General features: G+C 34.9%; 1 protein-coding gene across 1 annotated transcript; it reads left to right on the top strand.

The window, feature by feature from the left end:
* The first annotated feature begins 98 nt into the window (after nucleotides 1-98).
* On the top strand, nucleotides 99-22,266 carry GALNT3 (polypeptide N-acetylgalactosaminyltransferase 3). Its single transcript, XM_030852555.3, has 10 exons — nucleotides 99-850; nucleotides 5,070-5,242; nucleotides 8,735-8,884; nucleotides 10,890-11,124; nucleotides 11,743-11,860; nucleotides 13,295-13,495; nucleotides 15,505-15,636; nucleotides 15,841-15,942; nucleotides 19,942-20,094; nucleotides 20,968-22,266. Exons 1-10 carry the CDS (start codon nucleotides 336-338, stop codon nucleotides 21,088-21,090), a joined length of 1,902 nt encoding a protein of 633 aa, XP_030708415.1. The 5' UTR covers nucleotides 99-335; the 3' UTR covers nucleotides 21,091-22,266.
* Nucleotides 22,267-23,403: the final 1,137 nt, after the last annotated feature.

The raw sequence follows: 23,403 nt of genomic DNA on the forward strand, positions 1-23,403 counted from the left end.
TACTGGAGAGAAGTCTCTAATATTTTATAACCCCGATAGATTATAGTTAATGATAGCAACTGTGTTCTTCCAGAAGTGTAATTTTCTTGAGGGCAAGATATCTTTGTATTGTTATTAACCATAAGAGTACATTGTTTATAGCTTATGTTCAGTTGTTGGCTGAGTGAATGAAGTGAACCATGCCTATAGGAATGAATAGCTACTAACCTGTCATTTCTGTTTATAGGTATTGCAATTTAAGGAAACCTTCTTGCCAGCAAATCTATGATAAAAAATATATGTAACAGAGGAAACTGTAACTGTCATTTGTCAAGTGACAAGCTTTTAATGTCAGAATGGCTCACCTAAAACGACTAGTAAAACTACATCTTAAAAGACATTACCATAAAAAGTTCTGGAAACTTGGTGCAGTAGTTTTTTTCTTTATAATATTTTTGATTTTAATGCAAAGAGAAGTAAGTGTTCAATATTCCAAAGAGGAATCAAGGATGGAAAGAAACATGAAAAACAAAAACAAGATGTTTGATTTAATGCTAGAAGCTGTAAACAATATTAAAGATGCAATGCCAAAAATGCAAATAGGAGCACCTGTCAGGCAAAACATTGATGCTGGTGAGAGACCCTGTTTGCAAGGATATTATACAGCAGCAGAACTGAAACCCATTCTTGACCGCCCGCCTCAGGATTCTAATGCACCTGGTGCTTCTGGCAAAGCATTCAAGACAACCAATTTAAGTATTGAAGAGCAGAAGGAAAAAGAACGTGGAGAAGCAAAACACTGTTTTAATGCTTTTGCAAGTGACAGGATTTCTTTACACCGAGATCTTGGACCAGACACTCGACCTCCTGAGTATGTTGAAGAATATTCACTGTTTAGTGTTTATCAGGAGGGTTTTCAGGGGAGGGGCACTAGTTAAGGAAGTTGCTTGGTCTTTAGTCACTTTGAGGCAAAGAATCGACAAATACCATTTATTTAACCTGTCTTAATTATTTTTTGCTTATTGTTATTGAGGCTAGATTTCTATATCTATGTTTAGTGAGGCATTGCAGATGTGAAAAATTATCATCTTAGAAATTAGAAAACTGAATTCTAGATCTGACCTCTATAGAACCACAAGGAAATCCTTTATTCTTAAATGCTTTAGTTTTCTCATCCATTTAGGAGGAAATATGAGGTGGATTTTATGGGAAATGTGGGAGGTGGAGGAGTTGTTTCTGTTCTTCTGTGTATTGCTATAGAATAGAAATATTAAAAACTGTGCCAAGATTTTGGAGCTATGATAGTATATGAGCTAAGTCATGGACTTTGTGGCTACTTTTAGTGCTATAACTACATTTCAGAATATCCTGTGTTTCGTAACCTTTCTTTTAAGAGACAGTATTGTTTTTTTGTCTGTTTGTTTTTGCGGTACATGGGCCTCTCACTGTTGTGGCCTCTCCCGTTGCGGAGCACAGGCTTCAGATGCACAGGCTCAGCGACCAAGGCTCACGGGCCCAGCCGCTCTGCGGCATGTAGGGATCCTCCCGGACCGGGGCACGAACCCGTGTCCCCTGCATCGTCAGGCAGACTCTCAACCACTGCGCCACCAGGGAAGCCCGACAGTATTGTTTTAATTACTAGTTCAACTGTGATTCTTTCTCTGGAGTTTTGTTGAATAAGCTCTTGTATTTATAGAGTTTTCTCCCTTTCTCTTCTGAGAGGCCAACATTGCTTTTCATTGTCACTTTGTTTACATGTTAATCTCAAATATACAGTATTTTGATTAAAATCCCCCCCAGCCCCCGATTCTACTGTGCTGTCTCTTTGTTCTTAGTTAACCGTCTTGTTATCTTTGAGGTAGTATTCAAATGCTCTATTTGAACTGAAATAGCTAAAATGAATTTCAGCACTTTGAAACAATCTGTAGATTTGTTAAAAGTGCAAGATAGACAAACTGTAAGCAAACAGTGCTTACATATTTTGCTTTCTAGTTATGAGAATTAAATTTATAAGTGAACCTGAAGAAAAGTACTTTAGTAGACTTAGGTCTATTGCTTCCTTCATATTTTTCTAGGTTTATGATCATGAATACCTGCTCCAACTATGAGTTCCTCAATATTGAAGCTGTGTACATTAGATTTCTGTGGCTCTATTCTAATCTGTGTGATTCAAGGTTAAATTGCTCATCATTTTAAATGAATGTGTGAAGAAACAAATGAATGTAAAATATTCTAGTTGTTCTGACAGGGCATAGTATAGTTCCTTTTTTATGCTAATAGGTTAAAATGCAATATGGCCCTTTACTGATTTTGGGAGAGGTCTTGATTGAAAAGCAATTCCCATCACAAATCAAGAAGCATGATTTTTATTCTCTGACATGACAAAGGGAGCTCAGGATAAGCCTCTTCTCCAATATACCTTTGAGAAACTGCAGTAATATTCAATAATGTTAATCAATATGTAAGTGCAAAATAGCTATGCACACAAAGAACCTTTTTTTTTGGACAGGAATGTGTACCTAGAACTGTGAAGATTTAATACTTTCATACTTTAAATTTAACTTATATCATCAAAGAACACATTTTCTGAAGAACTGCTAATCTTTTACATGCTCATTAGAAATATAGATCCAGTTTCTCCCGAAGCCAGATGGTCTTGTGACTGATAATTTAAGCACATTTCTGTATGCCAAATTTTTCAAATGGTTTGACTGGGAATCTGTAATCACTTTGGCAAGTTATTTGAATTTCACTACTTTAAATGACATGTGAAACAACTTTTAAACATAAGTTGAGCATGCTAATTGTTTCAAAATAAATGGGGCTTATGAAATCATACTGTGAAATTTTATTATCACTTGCATTGATGATATAACATGACACTTTTACTTGATATTAGTACTTATCAGTTAAGCAAATAAATCCTTGCTTAAACTGAGGGAAAGCCTTGTGAGATTAAGGAGATAACACTTTATTAGTGTGAATTTTTTTTTTTTTTTTTTTTTTTTGCGGTACGCGGCCTCTCACTGTTGTGGCCTCTCCCATTGTGGAGCACAGGCTCCGGACGCGCAGGCTCAGCGGCCATGGCTCACGGGCCCAGCCGCTCCACGGTATGTGGGATCCTTCCGGACCGGGGCACGAACCCGTGTCCCCTGCATCGGCAGGCGGACTCTCAACCACTACGCCACCAGGGAAGCCCTAGTGTGAATTTTTGTAAAGTGTCATACTTTAAATCTTCAAAACCTTTTCATAATTCTATATTAAAACTGTATTAATTAGTCACGTGGCAAATAAATATAGGAAAATTTTTTTTTTAAATCCCCAAACTCACTCCCCAAAATGCTTATAAGACAAAATTATAAATTTTTTTCCTAAAAAAGAAATACTATAGTATGGAGCTTTTCATAATTTTTACTTATACTTTTATGTTGGCTTATAAGACTTTATGTATTAAAAATACAAGCTTATATTTAGTCATTTGTTTCCGTGTAATTTTAATTCGAAGATAGATAAATAGGTAGTTTGTGTTTGGACTTTATTTTTAATTGATAGTTTATCCAAAATTCACTTTAGAATAAATCATTTGCTTTCATCTACCAGTGAGGATGAATGTGATTATATTCTTCTGGCTATGCATGTATGTTACACTTTAAAATCATGATGGTCCTAGAAAGCAAAATCAGTTTCACCTTCCTCCTCTTTTCCTATTCAGTGGTGTTGACACCCTCTCAATATTTTATCCCTAATTTAATTCCTTTCTTATCACTACAAATATTTCGACCTAAAGACATCCTCTCAGGAAAGGATTTGAAACACATTCATACTGAGGTATGGCTGTAAATGTAGTAATTAATGAGAGTTTGTAGAATCTCTCTTTTAGGGTGGCTTTCCCGGGCCACCATTCTGGGGGCTCTGGTTTCACCATTGGCCCTGGCAGGGCAACCAAAGTGTGCTGGGCTCCTATCTCCATGAGTGAATGATTTACTTCCTTATCTTTGGGTTTGAACAGCACTGTTTGATTGTTCACACACTACTTATAGTGGCTTTTGACTGTGTAGGAGGATTTCATAGTCTGTTGTCTAAAATTGTACAACCATTTATTGTTATCAAAGGTCCAGTTATTTTACTTATTTATCTTTACCATAGATCACACATGTTTTATGTCCCAGCTTCACTCTGTTTGATTTTACAGTGTTTTGAAGCCCTCTCCTATATGTTATTTCATTTGATCCTCACCTCAACTCAGCAGGTGAGGGACTGTGGTCATCTCCATTCTCAAAGCCTGGACATTGTACAGACCCACACACACCCCAATGGCTTCATATGAAGATTATTTTCATTGAGGATGACATTGCTATCAAAATGAATTCAAGATAAATTTATAACTAAAGTTTTTAGTGAATGAGTAATACCGCTAATCAGTCAAAAACTATTTAGGGTCTCTCTCCTTACTGGAGCAAAATCTTTAACACAGCATGGCATGTGACATATGGTAGGTACTTAAGTTCTTGCTGAAGGAAATAGGATTTTTAGTAAGCAATTTTTTCCCCTTTTGGTTCAGTTACCGGTTAAGGAAATTGATTAAACTTAGAAAATATTACATTCCTAGGAAAGTATCTAATTTAAGATAATCTCTACAAAGATGAATATTCATCTAATAATTAAAAATTGCAAATGTTAAGAAAAATGCATGATTTCTACAAGGAAAGAAAAAAACTTGGTTTGTATTTGAGCAGTTACAAGTATTTGCTATTTTTACAGGTTGTCTCACTTCTAGGTTATTTTTCTTATTTAAAATGTTATTTGTATTTAAAATTATATTATGGAGAAAGCTTACAATAGCATGTTTTAATTCGTGACATGTGATCAATATCAGTGGACATGATCTCTGGGTGAGTGGTCTATTTGTAAGAAATTTTGTTTTGATCTATTTGCCTTTATATAGCATTAAGATCATCTTACATATAAATAAAGTATCCACTATCATTTCTATTGTTTTAAAGGTTTAAATAATGATAATTTAGTAATGGTATAGCTGTGAAATAAAGTAATAAAATTCATAATTGTTCTTCTACTTTGACTTTTTCTAGATGTATTGAACAAAAATTTAAGCGCTGTCCTCCCCTGCCTACCACCAGTGTCATAATAGTTTTTCATAATGAAGCATGGTCCACGCTGCTTAGAACTGTCCACAGCGTGCTCTATTCTTCACCTGCCATATTGCTGAAGGAGATCATTTTGGTGGATGATGCTAGTGTAGATGGTAAGAAAGCACATGCAAATTAGATTGTTTCCTAAGTAAATCCATGTGGCGTTGTCCTAAGTCTATTTGGGTATATGGTGCTCTCTGTATGCCACCTCAGATCTTGAATATAGTGTCTTGGATGCTATATATGATGGATGAAGGGAGAATCCAAGGAAGTCCATATTCAAATATTTTGGAGTTCAGAAATGTGTGAAACACCATTATTTATAACTTTGTAGTCCTCAATATGAGAATTTTATTGTAAGACATAGTGGTTAAGAGCACACACTTGAGCCTTGAGTTAGGCTGCCTTGATTTGAATCCCAGTTCTGGTCCTAACCAGCTATGTAACTTGGGAAAGTTACTTAACCCCCCTATACCTCAGTTTCGTTATCTGTAAAATGGGGGAAATGCCATATTTCATCAAATTGATTGTATAATACATCATTAGTTTACATACCAGTAGAATAAAAGACCCTTACAGCCAATTAAACGAACATACCATCGCTTATAAGAAGTATATAATTGTATAGCTTAGAAATGAGGGAATACATTAGTACATAACTCCTAGGGTTGTTTTAAAGATTAGAAGTATTCATATAAATAATCTATTAATTAATAATATCAAAGAGTAGTTAAAAATTACTGAAGAGTTACCACATCCTGTTTTATTTTGGCGCTTTTAAATATTCCAATACCATTTACAAAGCTAGCCAAAATCTTTAATGAATTTTCACTTAATTTTATGTCAATAATCAGTTGCTAAGTTACACATTTAAAATTGGACTCACAAGGATAATCAGACAAATACTATAATTTGCTGAGTTTTCAAACATTACAAGTATTTTAAGTACCAAACAAATACAGATTATTTCAACGATTGCAAAATTTATTCCTGAATGAGCCCAAGTTTGGAACTAGCTTCCTTAAAGTCAAATTCTAGCTCCAGCACTAATGAGCAGTTTCCTTATATCTGTAAACTGAGGATAACACTCTTCCGTCAAATCCAAAACACCATCTACTGTAAGGTAAATCATTACTTTACAGACCATGGGAAAAAAACCCCCACTACCTATTAGATGACATGTCATCAATTAATTATAAGATGTATCCAGACTTTAGACGTGGTTGTAAGTGAATAAAGCATAACATTTTTAACCTAATGTTTCAACCATTTTAATCTTTTCTTTCCTAATCACTGTCTACATAAACATATAATGTTTATCTAATTATATCCATGTCAGAAATCTAGTTTTGAAATCTGACATTTTCATGTAACATTATTAGCCTGTTTCTGTTACCTTCAAAACTTTAATTTTAATGACAAAAATGGACTAGATACATTTTACTTAACCATTCACTTTTATTTACCCCTTAGCCTTACTATATGTAATACTACAATAAATATCCTTGTGCTTATGTTATTTTCCCTTTTTTTGAATTATATCCTTAGATAAGTTAGGAGAGGTAGGACTGCTTGGTCAAAGGGTCTGAGTATTTTTTATAATTCTTTATAGCAATCAACAATAGATTTGGAAAAGTTTTCTTGGCGAGGGCTATCTTTGAATAGTAGTGTAATTTGTCTTATTGAATCAGTCAAAGAACTACCTAATGAGTCCCCCACTGTGGAAAATGTGTCCCTCGTTACCATAGAAGAGCTTGTGAAGTAGAAACCATAGTCCCTGAGTTCAATTTGCTTAAGGAAAAGCAGCATAAATATGTAGGTAATCAGTTAACTGGTAGCTAAATCCCAATGATAGCAAACAAAATATAATTAAGATTTTCAGAGCATAGACCATGTGCTAGTTAGTTCTTGTCTTAAATGTTTTATTTGTACAATAATCTCTCATTGTATCCTCCTAACAATTCCCTGTGAGGGTTAGTCCTATTAGCCCCATTTTTTCTATTATCTCACTTTATAGGTAAAGAAACCGAGGTACAGTAAGGTAAAATAATTTGCCCAGGGTCACATAGCTAAAAGTAATGGTGCTATAAATCAAACCCAGGAAATCTGATTTCACGGCTTTGTGTTTTTAACTTCATAAAATTAGGGTGTGGATGGGGGCTAAATTTAAAGGGCAGGTAAGAATTTATAGGAAGTTCAGAAGTTGTGGATGAATAAAAATTTCTTAACATATGAACAGTGGGAGGGTTTATTGAAGGAATCTGTAGTGACTCTGTTTTAAAAATCAACTCCCATTAAGACCTTTACAATGTTTCTATTTTTAAGTTACTGCTCTATAAGTCTATGATTAAAGCAGAAATAGCTATGATTATATTTTTAAGACAAATTACAATCCTACTTGTCTTTCGGAGTATTAATTCTGAGGTACTTAGAAGGTGTTAAAAAAGTTAATCTGTTACTCTGAGACGATAATGTTTAGATAGGCTTATTTTTCCACAAAAGTTATTCCTGGACTCTTACCTCCTTCATGAATGTTTAAGCTTTAAATAAGCAACTCTCTTATCTGCACCACTGGAGAGTTTTTAAAAATATGTAATTACAGATAAAGTCAACGTCAGCTGCAATTGCTTCTGAAATCTGGCAGAAGCAAACATCTACCCAGGATGTTTGCTGGTGTTCTCAATATTCCCAAATCTTTTTGAGTCTGTGCTATGGGTCCAAAGAGGCCACTTGAAGAACTGCATTATATACTCAACAAAGAGTCAAGAATTCAATGGTGAACAAGCAGGCTTAAGACATTGTTTAAAAATATGGACAACACTTGATTGACTTGATTGATGTGTTTTTCTTTTACCTGCTATTTTAACTCTTGCCTAGTATGTATGTCATCCAAATTGGACTATGGGGTATCTTAAATTATACACACCCATGACTAAAATTTTGCCTGTTTCTAACCTCATTTCTGATTTACATACTCTTTTCTTCCTTCGTATTTTTACAGGAAAAAATTCTGTGTCAGGAGACTCTAGAGCTTTCAAAAATTTTTTGCTGACTCTTTGTAGAAATATTCCCAAACTGCTGTAGCCCTGGATTTTCCTACTCATCTTTCTCTCAAGATTTTGGTCTTAAATTATTTTGACCACTGCCTAAATATCAGATAATTTTTTTGATACTTGAAACTTTTCTATACATTTGCAGATTTAAATGCCAATTTAAATAAGAATCAAATATCTTTTTGGCCAAATTCAGTTTCTTTCACTCCTTTGTCCCTTTTCTCTGGCCTCTAAATGAGTCTTCTTAACTCCTGGGGCCTATTCCTTTGGAAGTGTCCCCCTCCAAACACATTGTGTTTACTGATATGACATGGGCAGGATAACTATGTGTGGTAATGTCACGCATTATAATCGTTCAAAAGTTAAGATCTGTATATATAATTTTTGTTTTCCAATAAGAGTTGAAGATATAATTTTTGTCTTAAGGATGGATGTGTACAACCGTTAAGATTATGCATGTGGAGGACTCATTGCTCTGTGGTTTCTTTATTAGCTTTCATATATATGAAAATATACTTAGAAAGGAGTTAATCTTGATTTTTTTTCTTACAGAGTACTTGCATGGTAAACTAGAGGAATATATAAAACAATTTTCTATCGTAAAAATAGTCAGACAAAAGGAGAGAAAAGGTCTGATCACTGCAAGGTTGCTAGGAGCAACAGTAGCAACAGCTGAAACACTCACATTTTTAGATGCTCACTGTAAGTATACAAGTATAGACATAGTTGTAACATTTTCCCTCCCCCTCCCTCTAACTTAAAAGGTAAGGAAGCCTTTTCTTTAAATGCCTAATTGCATTTTCTTTAACATCATTTTCAGCTAGTGATTATAGCAGTGACAGCCCAAGCAGATTACAGCTCTGGGTAGGAAATTCCTTTCACTTATTCAAAGATCTTACGTCCTTTTGTTTGAGGCTCCTTAACTTTATGGCCTCCAGTGAACAGCTTCCCCAGCCACTTATCCATGCCTAGGATTTTTTCATATGCTCATTTTGTCAAAAAAATGTGGTTTTCCTTATTATTCTTGATTACTACACTTTAAAGTGAGTGAAAGTTTTGTTTAAGTGTAGTCAACCCTATCATTAAACTTTGTCCTAACACTTTTACTTTTTATATTTCAGGGTTTTTTTTCCCCCAAAGAGTCACACACTCCTTTTTGTGCCAAGTTAGGGGTGCCCCTTTACAGCTTCTGGTATCTTTCCCATGAATGTTGTTAGTTTTTGTTGCTGCTGGGGTTTTTCTCTTTGTATTTTGATTTTTTTTCAGTGTCAGTGATTTTAAATAAAGTACTTAGACAGTATTTTTAGAGTCAATGTTTAATGTACATGTTAGGTATTATTAAAATGTCACTTATTCCCTCGAGCTCTAAGTTTAGTGAGTTTTACTCTTTGTGTGAGTGTTTAGCTTTGGATTGGCCAGCCTTTAGGTTATGTCTGACCAAGCAAATGGTTTTGAGCATACGCTAATTTTTACAGAAGGGCTTTTGGATTTGCTTGAGTCTCTTTAGAGCTTTCACATTCAGTATTCTCTTCTTTTATTCTTTTTTTTAAATGGTAGAATGGGAACTGCCTTGTCCTGTGACTATTTTTTTTTTTTTAATAAATTTATTTATTTATTTTTGGCTGTGTTGGGTCTTCGTTTCTGTGCGAGGGCTTTCTCTAGTTGCAGCGAGGCGGTGGGGGGGGGGGCACTCTTCATCGCGGTGCACGGGCCTCTCACTGTCTCGGCCTCTCTTGTTGCGGAGCACAGGCTCCAGACGCGCAGGCTCAGTAGCCGTGGTTCACGGGCCCAGCCGCTCCGCGGCATGTGGGATCCTCCTGGACCAGGGCTTGAACCCGTGTCCCCTGCATCCACAGGCAGACTCTCAACCACTGCGCCACCAGGGAAGCCCTCAGTATTCTCTTAATACCCAGCATTTAAGAAAGGTCTAAAGGTAATCCAGGAGAGGTGTTTTCAAAAGGAAATGGCTGCTTCTCCAGCATTCCCTCTCCTGATCCAAAATTACAATACTGTCAGACTGGGCATTCTTCCCCTCCAGGCAAATGAGTCTGATGGTCCTCCTGGACCATGACTGCCAAACTCCACTGAATGATGGGAAGCCCTGAGTAGCATTGTACATGCCACATCTCCTGAACCCTATGTGTGATGTGAGACAGCCTGGCCTGGGGCCAGAACCCAGACCTTTCATGCCACTCCTCCACTCTCTTTCATTAGCGCTGGGCAGGTTTGAATGATACTTCGTCTCCAACTGCTAAAATCAGAATATTCTGATTCCTTTACTTATTTTCTCCTAAGAACCTGTCAGAGAAATAAAGATTTCAGTTACTCTACCTTACTCAGGGAGACAAGTTTAAGTAAATCAGAACACTTCTGGAGCTAGGTGGTATGGATCAGCAAAACATTATCCTTGATTCATAGCCCATTTTAAACAGAAATACACAGTCTGAAACATAAATATATCAGTATCATTTTGCTTCCATTGTAAGGTTAAAAAAATCAGTCATTTCCTAACTATGCTTAATCTTGTCTTATATTTTTCATCCTACCCTTATCTCACAAGAAACCTTTAAGAAATCTCCCCTATATAAATGTTCAAAACACTAATGACTTGGTTATTCTCATTTCTCTGTAAACCCTCTTCCAAAACACAAAAGGAAAAAAACCCTGAGTGTTTTCATTGAATTAATTAAAATTGTATTCCTTCTAGGTGAGTGTTTCTATGGCTGGTTAGAACCTTTGTTGGCCAGAATAGCTGAGAACTACACTGCTGTCGTGAGCCCAGATATTGCATCCATAGATCTGAACACGTTTGAATTCAACAAACCTTCTCCTTATGGAAGTAACCACAACCGTGGGAATTTTGACTGGAGTCTTTCATTTGGCTGGGAGTCACTTCCCGATCATGAGCAGCAAAGAAGGAAGGATGAAACTTATCCAATTAAGTAAGATGATTGCTCTCAAAGTCTTATATACAGTTCAAGTATTTGAATATGTATGCATTCTTTGCTTTTTACAGTAATTTCTACAAAGGTAATTCACATTAACAAAATAAAGAATACACATATTCTGTATAGAAGGAATAGGAAAGTCATTTATATATTTATGTACTTGTTTATACATGATGTTACTGAGTAGGAAGTAGAATTAAGTGAGCTCTTATGTCTTCCTTATAATCATTACTTAAGAATCTTTTTTGTTTTTGGCCGAGCCATGAGGCCAGAATCTTGGTTTCCTTACCAAGGATCGAACCCGGGCCCCCAGCAGTGGAAGCACGGAGTCCTAACTACTGACCACCAGGGAATTCCCTTGAGAATCTTTTAAGTTTGGTTAGAAGACACAATAATTTTGTTCTGTTAGGGAAGGATACTTAAAGTTCTTCCTCCCCATCCCCCAAAACTTGACTTTGAAGATAGCATTTTTAGTTTTTATTAATCTATATAAAGCCTTGAAATTGTCATCTCTCTTTAATTTATTTGTACATTTGATTCAGTTGCTCTTAAAATATGTTTTTTTTCTTATTTGGTTTTTATAACAAAGTTTAACAATGGATTATTTTTCAGAACACCCACTTTTGCAGGAGGCCTTTTTTCCATATCAAAAGACTATTTTGAATATATTGGAACTTACGATGAAGAAATGGAAATTTGGGGAGGTGAAAATATAGAAATGTCTTTCAGAGTAAGTTTATAAATATAGCGCTTATACTAAACAATGAAATATATATTTCTAGTTGGCTGATACAGATTATCATGGATGAATGTAGTCTTTACTTTTTGTGCTTTCTAAAATTTAATTGTTAGAAATTTTAGAATAAATATATTTCCTCTTAAAGTGTAACTTAATATATTTATTTATTGCTGCCAGTGTAACAAGAAGAATCAGTTAAACGCCTGTGTCCAGGCAGTAACACCAATTAATGCACTTGTAGCTACTGAATTCCAGCCAAGATAAATATAATTAAATCTAGTGCTTCAGGAAATTGGTTGATTATCAAGCGAGTCAGAATGGAAAAACATTTATGTATAATTTTAAAGGACATTGAACTTAACTCTTCGGATTAAACAAGGTTTTTTCCCCTATACATATTAAACGTTAATATGAGAAATAAAAGAAAGGTGTTAGATGGTCTCCACATATACGTATTTGATTTCATGAGTTCATTTTCTACAATGATTTTGTCATTCATTTCTTATCACTTAGGCTGGAATGTAGTGGAAAAAGAACTGAACTAGGAGTTGGAAGATTTAAGTTTTGGCTCTGGCTTCATCACATAATGGCAGTGATGATCTTGGCCAAGTTTGAGCTGCTTAAGGGCAGGGGTCTTGTTTTATTCATTTAAGTATTCCTAACCCCCAGCACATGTTGGATCTTAAGCAGTCTGTTGAACAAAACATATCACCAAGCTTTCTCACTTGTTTAAAAAAAAAAGAGAGAGAGAGAGAATACAACCACTGCCCTAATATTAGCACATATTATTAAACATGACTTTTAGATTTTTCATTTATGGCAGAACAAACAAACTGTCAAGATATTTAAGTGAGTAGGTATTGATTTAGTGATTTGCCATTTTAGAGTTAATGCAAATAAGTTCTTTGACCCTCTATCTCTAAATAGTATGAAGTTTTTATAATGATCAAGTTTAATAGATTGTGCTTTGGTAATAATGACTGTCTGGAATTTGTTTCTTGATCACAAAATTGAATATACAAGAGATAAATAGAGTCTGGGCTCACTTTCTCCAAGTCTGCTGTGGAAGTCAAATGCAGAAGAGCCATTGGTCTTCTGTGTGGATACTAGATAGCTTGAATAATTTTTGCAAAAAAAAAAAAAAAAGAAGAAGAAATTGTGGACTTTTATGAGAGATCTGAAATCACTATTTTGTTAAAGTAATTTCTGAAAATGTGGGGGTTTTTGTCTCTTGGATCTGTACCATTTAATAATAGTTCTTTATCTTTGAGAACTTAAACTGAACTGGCAGTGAACAGAGACTATTTGTAAAGCTGCAATAAATCTCTTATTTTGTTTTTATTAGTATCTTAAAGGTGAACTTAAAAGCAACACTTTGATTTTCCTAAAATACTGTAAATTTAAACAAATATCATTAATTATCAGGTGTGGCAATGTGGTGGGCAGTTGGAGATTATGCCTTGCTCTGTTGTTGGACATGTTTTTCGCAGCAAAAGCCCTCATACCTTTCCAAAAGGCACTCAGGTGATTGCTCGCAACCAAGTTCGCCTTGCAGAAGTCTGGATGGATGAATATAAGGAAATATTTTATAGGAGAAACACAGATGCAGCAAAAATTGTTAAACAAGTAAGTTAGGACTAAATAATTAAATTACGGTAAAAATCCACAACAAGTTCACATGTCCTTTTACCTGTTTGAGTCAACTCAAGCCTAAAACATTTTTTTAAAAAGCTATTTTTAAAGCTGGGCTTTTGAACTCAAAAATATATAACTCATTGATGTCAGTTTTCTTTTTTCTTTCTTTTTTTTTTTTGAAAAATTCAAGTAAACTGCATTTAAAAAGTTGAGGCATTCTACCTGATGTTACCCTTTTAATATGGAAGATATTTAGTTTTTGTAACTGCCTTGGTTCAGTATTTTACTCAAAGAAAATAAGATTAAGTGGAACTGCTTTTAACTGGTTTTAGGTGATGTGATTAGCACCTAAATCAAGGTGCTAAGTGACATTTTGAACTGGAGAGCTAGACAGTGTCAGAATGGGGCAGGAAAATGAACCAGAAGTATCAAGCTTTCTTATTTCCAGTTCTGGTTCCACTGCTCCCTGGAGGGGTGACTTTGGCAAAGCCCCTTGAGACTGTGAAATGGTTATGGTGCTTCATAGGGTGGTTGACAGATTGGCCTGACATGGAGCATGTGCTCTACCACGTTTCTTCTCTCTCCCTCCCTGTCTTGAGATAAAATACTTGCCTGTCTCCCAGAGCAGCTGTGAAATAAGGAAATAATTGCTAACAAATGCATGGCACTGTGGTTGTTATTGACCTGTCCTAGATCAAAGCTCTGCAGAATCATCATGCCTAATGCGTTAGAACTGAGTCCCAACAGTTTCAACATTGGATGTGGTAAATAAACTGGAGAGTTTAAGGACATGCTTCGGCAAATGGCACCCAACTCTTTGTAAGAAACAGTGCCGATTTGCAAGCCGGTATATATTGAGATTAAAGGGCATCAACATTTCGAATGTCATAAAGAAGGATCTGGTTACCTCATTTCGCTTTTTCTTTGGTCTCTGGTATCTCCCTGTCACATGTCAGTACCATGCAAAGTCAGAGCACTACTGGGTCAGATTGCTAACTTTTTACCCAGGGCCACCAAAACAAATCGGGCAGATTGTGTACTGCACAAAAGTGCTTGGCTAACCAGGCGAGTGGATGCTAAATACAGTTTATGCTCTCTTGTCACCAACAGAGGGGCAAGTGAGCCAGCAAACCCTTGTTTTTAACATAGGGCAAGTAGATCCATACGGTAAAATGCATAAGCTACCCAGAAGTCCTTCAGAGTTTCATACTTTTTGCTAAAACACCTGGGTTCAAAACATTGAAGGTGGCAGAGAAAATATTTTCCTTAGTTGAACTGATAAGCTTGAATATTTACTTTTTCATATATTTAGGCACCCACTGTAGATTTTCTTTAAAATTTTGCCTGTACCAAATACCTTTTCAATTTTAGTGCTTTTTTTTTTTTTAAGTTTTCTTAGTCCTTTTAAATAAGGTAAAGGAAAATAAAATACAATTGATTAAAAACTTGACTTTTTCTACTAAAACATTGTTATTGTTAGGATATTATTAGAAGATAGTGTTAGGAGTAAGCAATACCCTTAAAACTAGAAAAAAATATTCCCAACTGCGTTGCTTTTTGTGGTCTTGACTGGAGAAGAGATATGTTACATGATGCACAGTTGGCACTGTTTCTCTATACCTGCTTTCTCACACCACACTTTACAGACCACTTTTGCGTATAAAACTAGGATCAGTTTTGGATGCCCCCACTACCATTTTTTGCCTTCAGCATTTCGCTAGGGATCTTTGTCCCATGACAGAGGTTTGTGGCACAAAGGAAGAATAAAATAGCACTAGGTCGGCACTGCAGTGGTCCTTGATTCTCTTTGAAGCCAGAAGTGAGCAGCCAGGCATACTTGTTGCCTGAATGAATGGTGACTGTAGTTAAATCGCATCTTATATTTTGGCCCAGAATTTTTTTTTTTAAGACCTAAATGTAAATACAAATAGTAGCATTCGAAGTACTTTATCAGTTCTGTTTTAATTAAACATCCGCCTTCACTTCTCATCTTTCTCCAGAAGTCATTTGGTGATCTTTCAAAAAGATTTGAAATAAAGCACCGCCTTCAGTGTAAAAATTTTACATGGTATCTGAACAATATTTATCCAGAAGCATATGTGCCAGACCTTAATCCTGTTATAGCTGGATATGTGAGTATTTTCCTGTTCCTTTTTAGTTGGTATATTCCCTTCCACCAATATTTATGTGATTCAGAAAAATTGCTGAAAGATTTTCTGTTTTATTGCTTTTGAGATTTTACATTATTATTAACACCACTTCCTGAAATTAACTGCGAAAAAATATAAACCACATAGATTTTTAAAAAAATTTATAACTTGAAAATTTCCCTTTAGATTAAGAGTCTTGGTCAGCCTCTATGTCTGGATGTTGGAGAAAATAATCAAGGAGGCAAACCATTAATTTTGTATACGTGTCATGGACTTGGGGGAAACCAGGTGAGCACTGCACTAAAAATCCTCTCTTCTCTTTAGTACCTACAAACAGAAGTAAGTTGTTGCGCGTTTTTCAGAATCCCTAAATCAATTTTATGTTCCGGTAAACTGGTATGTGAAACGTTTTTAGATTAAGTTTGGCAATTCATATAGAAGTTGTAGAGTACTTTATTTTGATTTTCACTCTGCCCCTGAAAGCAGTTTGAGGTTGCTTACCCATTTAGTAGAAAGGTAAATGAGAAAATAATAGAATAATACCATTTGAAATGAAAAACAGGATCTTCTATGTGAATCTTTGATGTTGCATGACTATTAGCATGGTGATTTTGCTAAATTATACGTAAAGGCTATATTTAACTGGATTTGACAGCAAATAACATCATGTTCATACTGTATTTTTGTGGTTCATGATATTAAAAGTTTGATGGAGATACACACACACACACAGAGATATATACAGATACATATATGTACATATATGTCGATGTGTATATATATTCATATCTTAAAATTTTCCTTACACACTATATATTAGAAGAAAACATAATTATATAAATAGTTACATTCTTTTAGAAATAACACTGGACTATCCTAGTAAAAATTAAGGTTTTGAGCAATGAGAAATATTTCCTCATTTGTAAAAATCTTATCACTAAATGTAAATACTTATAAATTTATTTCAGGCTTCTTCTAGCATTACATCTGTTTTATCGTAAAAGTTGAAGATATATTTTATACATTGTTCTGTCTGTTTTTCTCCTATCATTGCCATAAAGATGTTTTTATAGTTCTGTCTCTAAAATAATTTTTAAATTATAAATAGCATATAGCCATCTTTTAGAAATTTGGGGATGCTGAAATAATTCACATATTCTTTCAACAAGTATTTGTTTGGCGCCTATAATGTAACTCACACTCTTATAGTAGTGAAAAAGACAAAGTCTCTATCTTGTGGAGCTTATATTCTAGAAGGAAAGGAAAAAATAAATATGTAATTTTAGGTATAAAGAAAAATAAAGCAGAGTAGGGGGATAATGTGTGTGCGGGGGGGTTGTTAATTTTGGAGGTTCAGGAAGACGTTTTTGAGAAGGTGACCTTAGAGTGGAGGCCTGAGGAGTTGGGAGAGGAACCATGTTCCAGGAGGAGAGCATCTTGGCAGAGGACTCAAGGCCAGAGGCCCAGCGGCAGGTAAAAAGAGCAAGCATAAAGCCAGTGTGGCTGGAGCAGAGTGGTCCAGGAAGAGAGGGGTGGAAAATGAGGTCAGAGACATGAATTAGGGGCCGGGTCATATAAGGCTTTGCTGGCCTCGTTAAGGAACTTGAATTTAATTCCAAGTGTGACAGAAGCCACCTGAGGATTTTGAGCTAAAGAATTATATTTTCTAGTTTATATTTTAAGAAGATAACTCTGGCTTCTATCACCCTGACATAGCCATTGATTTTATTTTGATTTATTTCCTTTAAATGTTATTTTCAATCAAGCATTGCATTTAAACTAGTTTGGGAATTGTAGTTCCTTGAGTGCTAGATGTTTTTGAGATATCATCTAACTCGATCATTTCCTCATGTTCCCTTCTACTGTTTTGACCAGATAATGATATTTTTTTTTATAGCATAAAACTCCATTGTAACAGTATTGCACTATGCCAAATGAAAATAAGTATTTTGATAATGTGACTAAATTGACTAATATACTGGTGCAGTGCAGTTTAATTCATTATGGCTTTGTAACACAATGCTTTTCCTCTTCCCCTTTCTCTTCCAGTGTAGTTGTCCTGGTTCTAAGGTAAAATTCTCTCCAGTGTTCTCAACTAGATAATAACATACTCTTTGGTTGTCTAAGTATCTTCAACTATTCTCCTTTCCTTATAACTTCCATTTTAGTGGTTTTTAAAAAATAATATGAGTAATGTAAAGTTCTGGTCAGCCTTTCTTATCATCTTTGAAATCCTAAGGTTTATCTTTCTTAAAGAAGTACAGCCAGAGTGCTGTTTTCGTGATCTAAACCCATTTTTTTTCAATGTCTCCATCTGAAGAGCTATCAGTTATAAAAATGATATTATATTTATGGAATGAGATAAATTAAGCATGAGGCTAAGACCAGGGGAACTCAAGATTAATTCGGCTAATGTTTGTGGAGTGCCTACTCTAATACACATAAAGGGTTTAGAACAGTCCCTGCCTAGCACATAATAAGGGCTCAATAAATATTAGTGCTAAGACTAATAATTTCACTATTGAAAATCAATTATGTTCACTCATTTTTTCTTTGGAATGTCAACATTATGAAATATTTGATGTATAATGGATGTTATTACTAGATACACTGCCTGACTTTGGTCTATGGTGAAGTCAGCTAGCTACACACACAATTCCAATAGAGTGCTATGAAGGTTATCTCTGATGCACTATGGGAAGCCTGAGAAGAGTGTAATTTTGTGCATAAGACAAATTCAGGGAAAACTAAAGAAGGAAGGTAATATTTGAATTGGCTTTTGAAGGATCAAAAGGAGTTAGCTAGGCAGAAAAGGATCCAGAAAGATATTCTAGGGAGTAAAGCAAAGTGGAGTTACGGATACATATGTTCTGCATTGGTAGAATTGTGTGAAAGGAGCATAGTGTATAATTGGGACAATGGTTGATGTTAGACTGAAAGTGGAAGATTTCACGTACCAATTAAGAAGTGTGGGGGCTTCCCTGGTAGCGCAGTGGTTGAGAATCTGCCTGCTAATGCAGGGGACACGGGTTCGAGCCCTGGGCTGGGAGGATCCCACATGCCGTGGAGCAACTAGGCCTGTGAGCCACAACTACTGAGCCTGCGCGCCTGGAGCCTGTGCTCTGCTACAAGAGAGGCCGCGACAGTGAGAGGCCCGCACACCGCGATGAAGAGTGGCCCCCGCTTGCCACAACTAGAGAAAGCCCTCACACAGAAACGAAGACCCAACATAGCCAAAAATAAATAAATAAATAAATTAAAGTACCCTTAATTTAAAAAAAAAAGAAGTGTGGACTTTATCTTAGCAACAGTAGTGATTGTGAATCACTAAGCAGGGAATGTAAGGGATCAAATCAATGTTACAAAAGAATAACTGGCAGCAGAGTGGACCAAATTATAGGAGCAGAAATTGGAGGTACCTGGAGGTATTGCAGTAGAGATTTTGAGTGCCTGAACAAAAGAAGTGAGGATGTGGAAGTAAGGATCGGTGGGATGGTAACATCTGAGAGGAAAATTCAGTAAGACTAAGGGGCTACTTAATTGGACATGTGGGGAGAGAGAAACATCAATAATAGTAACAACAGCTAAAAATGTATTGAATGCTTACCATGTACCAGTTATTGGTCTAAATGTTTTACATGTATTAAACCATTTATCTTCATAACCCTATAAGGTAGGAGTTATTAAATTACCCATTTTACAGGCAAGGAAACTGAGGCAGGAAAAGTGTCATCGTGTGCCCCCCGCCCCCCACCTTCGTGCGGCTTGCAGGATCTTAATTCCCCAACCAGGGACTGAACATGGGCCATGGCAGTGAAAGCAGAGAGTCCTAACCACTGGACCACCAGGGAATTCCCAAGAGTACCCTGTTCAAATGTTTCTAGTTTAAATGAAAATGCCATTAATTGAGATGAATAAGAGAGAAGAAACACTTGTGGAGAGAAAGAGGTAGTTAATGGGCTTGCTAAATGTTTCCAGACTCTTTTCTGTGGCAAACTTATTCTAGCCTCCATCCTACCTGATAGCTTCCAATTTCTGACATGAGAAGGAAGACAATGCCTTCTTAATTAAGTAACTATCTGTTGGTGATAGGCTGGAGAAAGGCTATAATATCTTCTGTCCCAAAAACTCAGGTTACGATTCTGATACTTACTTCATTGTATTATTTTGGTGAAGTACATCTGACTCCATTATTCAGTGAGTTGCTGATTTTTTTTTTTTGGCTGACAATTTTGCAACTGAGGATATAGAGTGCTCTCGTCAGTAACAGCATTCTTCCTTTCACAGTACTTTGAATACTCTGTTCAACATGAAATTCGGCATAACATCCAGAAGGAATTATGTCTTCATGCTGCTCAAGGTGTCGTTCAGCTGAAGGCATGTGCTTACAAAGGTCACAAGACATTTGTCACTGGAGAACAGATATGGGAGATCCAGAAGGTACCTCAGTACAATTAATTCACCCCTTTATGTAATTATTTTGATTAGCTCTAATTGCTTATCTGGGAAAATACATGAAACATACTATATTGATATTATCTGTCAGAATTTCTGTCTTTGTTAACTTTGTCATTATGTATGTCTACCCATGTGGTAAGAAAGAAGATATCTATGAATTAAATACTCTTAGGAGCAAAATAGTTATAAAATATCTTACAGCGTGATTTATGCAGTTCAACATGTCTGTGGATTATTAGTAATATTTGTTTGTATATGTTTTAGAATTTCTTATGATGCTTCTTGTGACAGTCATACTTTTGTTTTCCTGGCAGAGAAGAGAAAAATAATTATTTTTTCTTACCTAAAGTGATTAATTCTTTCCTTCCCTATTTTAATACTTTTTCATGAATCTAGAATTGAGAGAATATGTGAAAGGCTTTTTTTCTGTTTTTAAACATATGTTTTAAAACTTAGCTGGAAACTAACAGTTCCTACCTGAATATTGTTTTGTGTAATTCTAGAACACTATAAAACTGACTTTTATGACAGGATTTTTTAGAGTTTTATCACTTATATCAATGAAATATTTGTTATTTGAGAACTTGATTGAGACCTTTTTCTGCATACCTCTCTTCATTTATATAACACCTTCTGTGAATTGAACAGTGGTGGCATAAATGATGTTGCCTACACCAAAAACCAACAAGATTTTATCAGACATAGTAGATATTAGAAAGATTAAAAGTTAAGAATGGTGTATATTTGTTACATAAGTCTCTCTTTGGCTTCCATGAGACCATAAATTGTTTTTATATTTCTCCGTTAACTTTGAGTTTTGAAACTTAATGTCTGTTGTATTTCTTTTTATTCTAGGACCAACTTCTATATAATTCATTCTTTAAAATGTGCCTTTCAGCAAGTGGAGAGCATCCAAGCTTAGTGTCATGCAATCCATCAGATCCACTCCAAAAATGGATTTTTAGCCAAAATGGTTAAGTGTTCCTTAAAATTAAGGAGTTGAAAAAGGAGATATTCTTTCTTATAAAACTGTGACTAGGCATACACTGTAGTTTTTGAAAATTATGCAAAAGCAGCTAACTGTAACTTATTCCAAGTGCATTTTTCTTATTTATATCTTAAAATGTCTATGTAGCACCGCTACAGAAATCCCTTAAGTTTCCATTTCAAAGCACAATAGCTAGTAATACCAAAGACTATTTTGAAAAGTCCAGATGCAGAGGAAAAGATGTTTACAGTATGATGAAAATAATTTTCCAAGTAAAGTGATGTTCGTGTGCTTTGTACGCTTGAGAATATGCATAGCTACATTCACACACTCACAATTTAAAAATTTTCTTCTAGTTTTTTTGGGGGGGAGGGAGAAAGATTTGATACTGTATTTTTTTAACTACATAGAAAATGGATCAATGAAGGTCAAAAATTGGCCTTTGTGTAAAACCAGGAAATTTTTTATAGAGCTAGAATTTATTATATAAAAATGCAGGTAAATTTCTTTTGCATTTTGTTAACTTATCTGTCAAATATTTCCTTAAACATGAAATTAAATGAATAAGGAGAAGACTATTTTTAACACTTCAATTTCTTGGCAAATTTAAAAATATTTCTTAGTCTAAAGTTCACTTGACTTGAAGCAAAAGACTTAAAAAAATAACTATACTGTGTGTTTTCCCAAAGAAATTTAAAAAAAACCTCTAAGTCGCTATCTGTTAAAAAGGTGTCTTTTTCCTTTCTGTTAGTCTTTTTTCCTATCAAAATTCACTAATCTTGAATGTTTATGAAATTGAATTTCAAATGCAGAATACTTGACTCATTTAAAGCAAAAATTTTTTTGTTACTGATTCAATTATAGATTGTCTTTGTAATGAATTTTTTCACCAAAAAACCTTATTACTATCTATGGAAAACACAATAAAACAAATTCTTATCACTATTGTAACTATTTGTTTTTTTATTTTTTGGATAAAATATATAATTGATAATAGCTAGGGAAAGCATGAATTTTGTATCCTGAATTTCTAAGCACCCACTGCAGAGTCATCAGATATTTCTGAAGGGAAAAAACATTTAATAGTAATGGCATAAAAAGTGGGGAATGGAGAAGATTATGTGTTAGATATTTAGAAAATTTTGTACCAATTTCTGATAACTTTCCTTGAGCATATGATAGAGTAATTTTTTAAAAATGTGATGCTTACTGAGAAGATTTAACAATTTTTGGTCATTTTATATATAGATCTATTCTTATTGAAGAAGTAATATATGATTGGCTTTATGTTTTAAACCTGGCTTCAGTTGTACATAAGAAAATATTTTACAATTATTGACTCCATCTTCTCATTGTTTGTACTTTGAACTTACATTAAAAAAAACTCTGCACTCTTTAATTTATTACAATGCCAACTTTTATTTTAATTCAACTGATATTTATTGTGTGTCTAACTTTGTGCCAGAAGTTATGGTAGGCATAGTAAGACTTATATTGCCTTTGAGCTTAGGTCTTATGGAGCAGAAAGACAAATAATTTTGAAATAGCACAGTGAGTGACATTATGATGTTATATTTTATGATGCAAATGACAGTTCACTATTCATATTGAATATTTCTTTAGTAAGTAAAGATATTTCTTTATTACTTTTTCTAATACTAATTCTGAAATATACACTAGAGCCCACATACATGTATAATTTCTGTTTCTCAATTTATTAACTCTAGAGTGAACATCCAGGAGCAAATATTGCTCTTAGAGTTCATTGTATCTCACAAAACAAAACAAATCCCCAAAGGTATTTTATAAATTATGAGCTTAAGTCAAGCATATTAAAAAAAACCAAAAAACAAATCTGAGCTCCCTCTGTGTATTAGTCATGTATCGTCATGTTAAGATCCAACCAAAATCTATATAGGTTAGGTTGATTTTATTATGTCTTCATTATATGCATTCAAAGAGAGAATCCTTTTTACCTGATTTGGGAGCCTCAGGCTGTTGCTCAAGTGTCATATAATTCATTTCATTAAGAATTTGCCCTTCAGGTAGAGGGTAGTATCTTTTAAAATCTGAATTTTGAAACGGTGCTAGCAGGAAGTTATTTATGGAATCTGGTTGCCATCTACCTGAGAGATTTGAATGCACTCAAGTGTGAAATTGTGGAACTCTTGTTCAGTTTGAAGCTACCTGGGAAGTGATCTAGTGGCTGCAGAAGACCTGGTATGTTGCCTTCATTCCAGAGGACCAAACCTACTCAGGTAAACCTTATGGGTGTAAAGCCGTGACGTGACCACACAATTAAC

The sequence above is a fragment of the Globicephala melas genome, chromosome 7, assembly GCF_963455315.2.
Source record: "Globicephala melas chromosome 7, mGloMel1.2, whole genome shotgun sequence".
Classification (NCBI taxonomy): Eukaryota; Metazoa; Chordata; class Mammalia; order Artiodactyla; family Delphinidae; genus Globicephala; species Globicephala melas.

Coding starts and splice junctions, on each gene's coding strand:
- GALNT3 (XM_030852555.3), top strand. CDS start 336: ATGGCTCACCTAAAACGACTAGTAAAACTACATCTTAAAAGACATTAC. Junction 13,496..15,504: donor CAGCAAAAATTGTTAAACAA/GTAAGTTAGGAC, acceptor ATCTTTCTCCAG/AAGTCATTTGGTGATCTTTC. Junction 15,943..19,941: donor ATGGACTTGGGGGAAACCAG/GTGAGCACTGCA, acceptor TTCCTTTCACAG/TACTTTGAATACTCTGTTCA.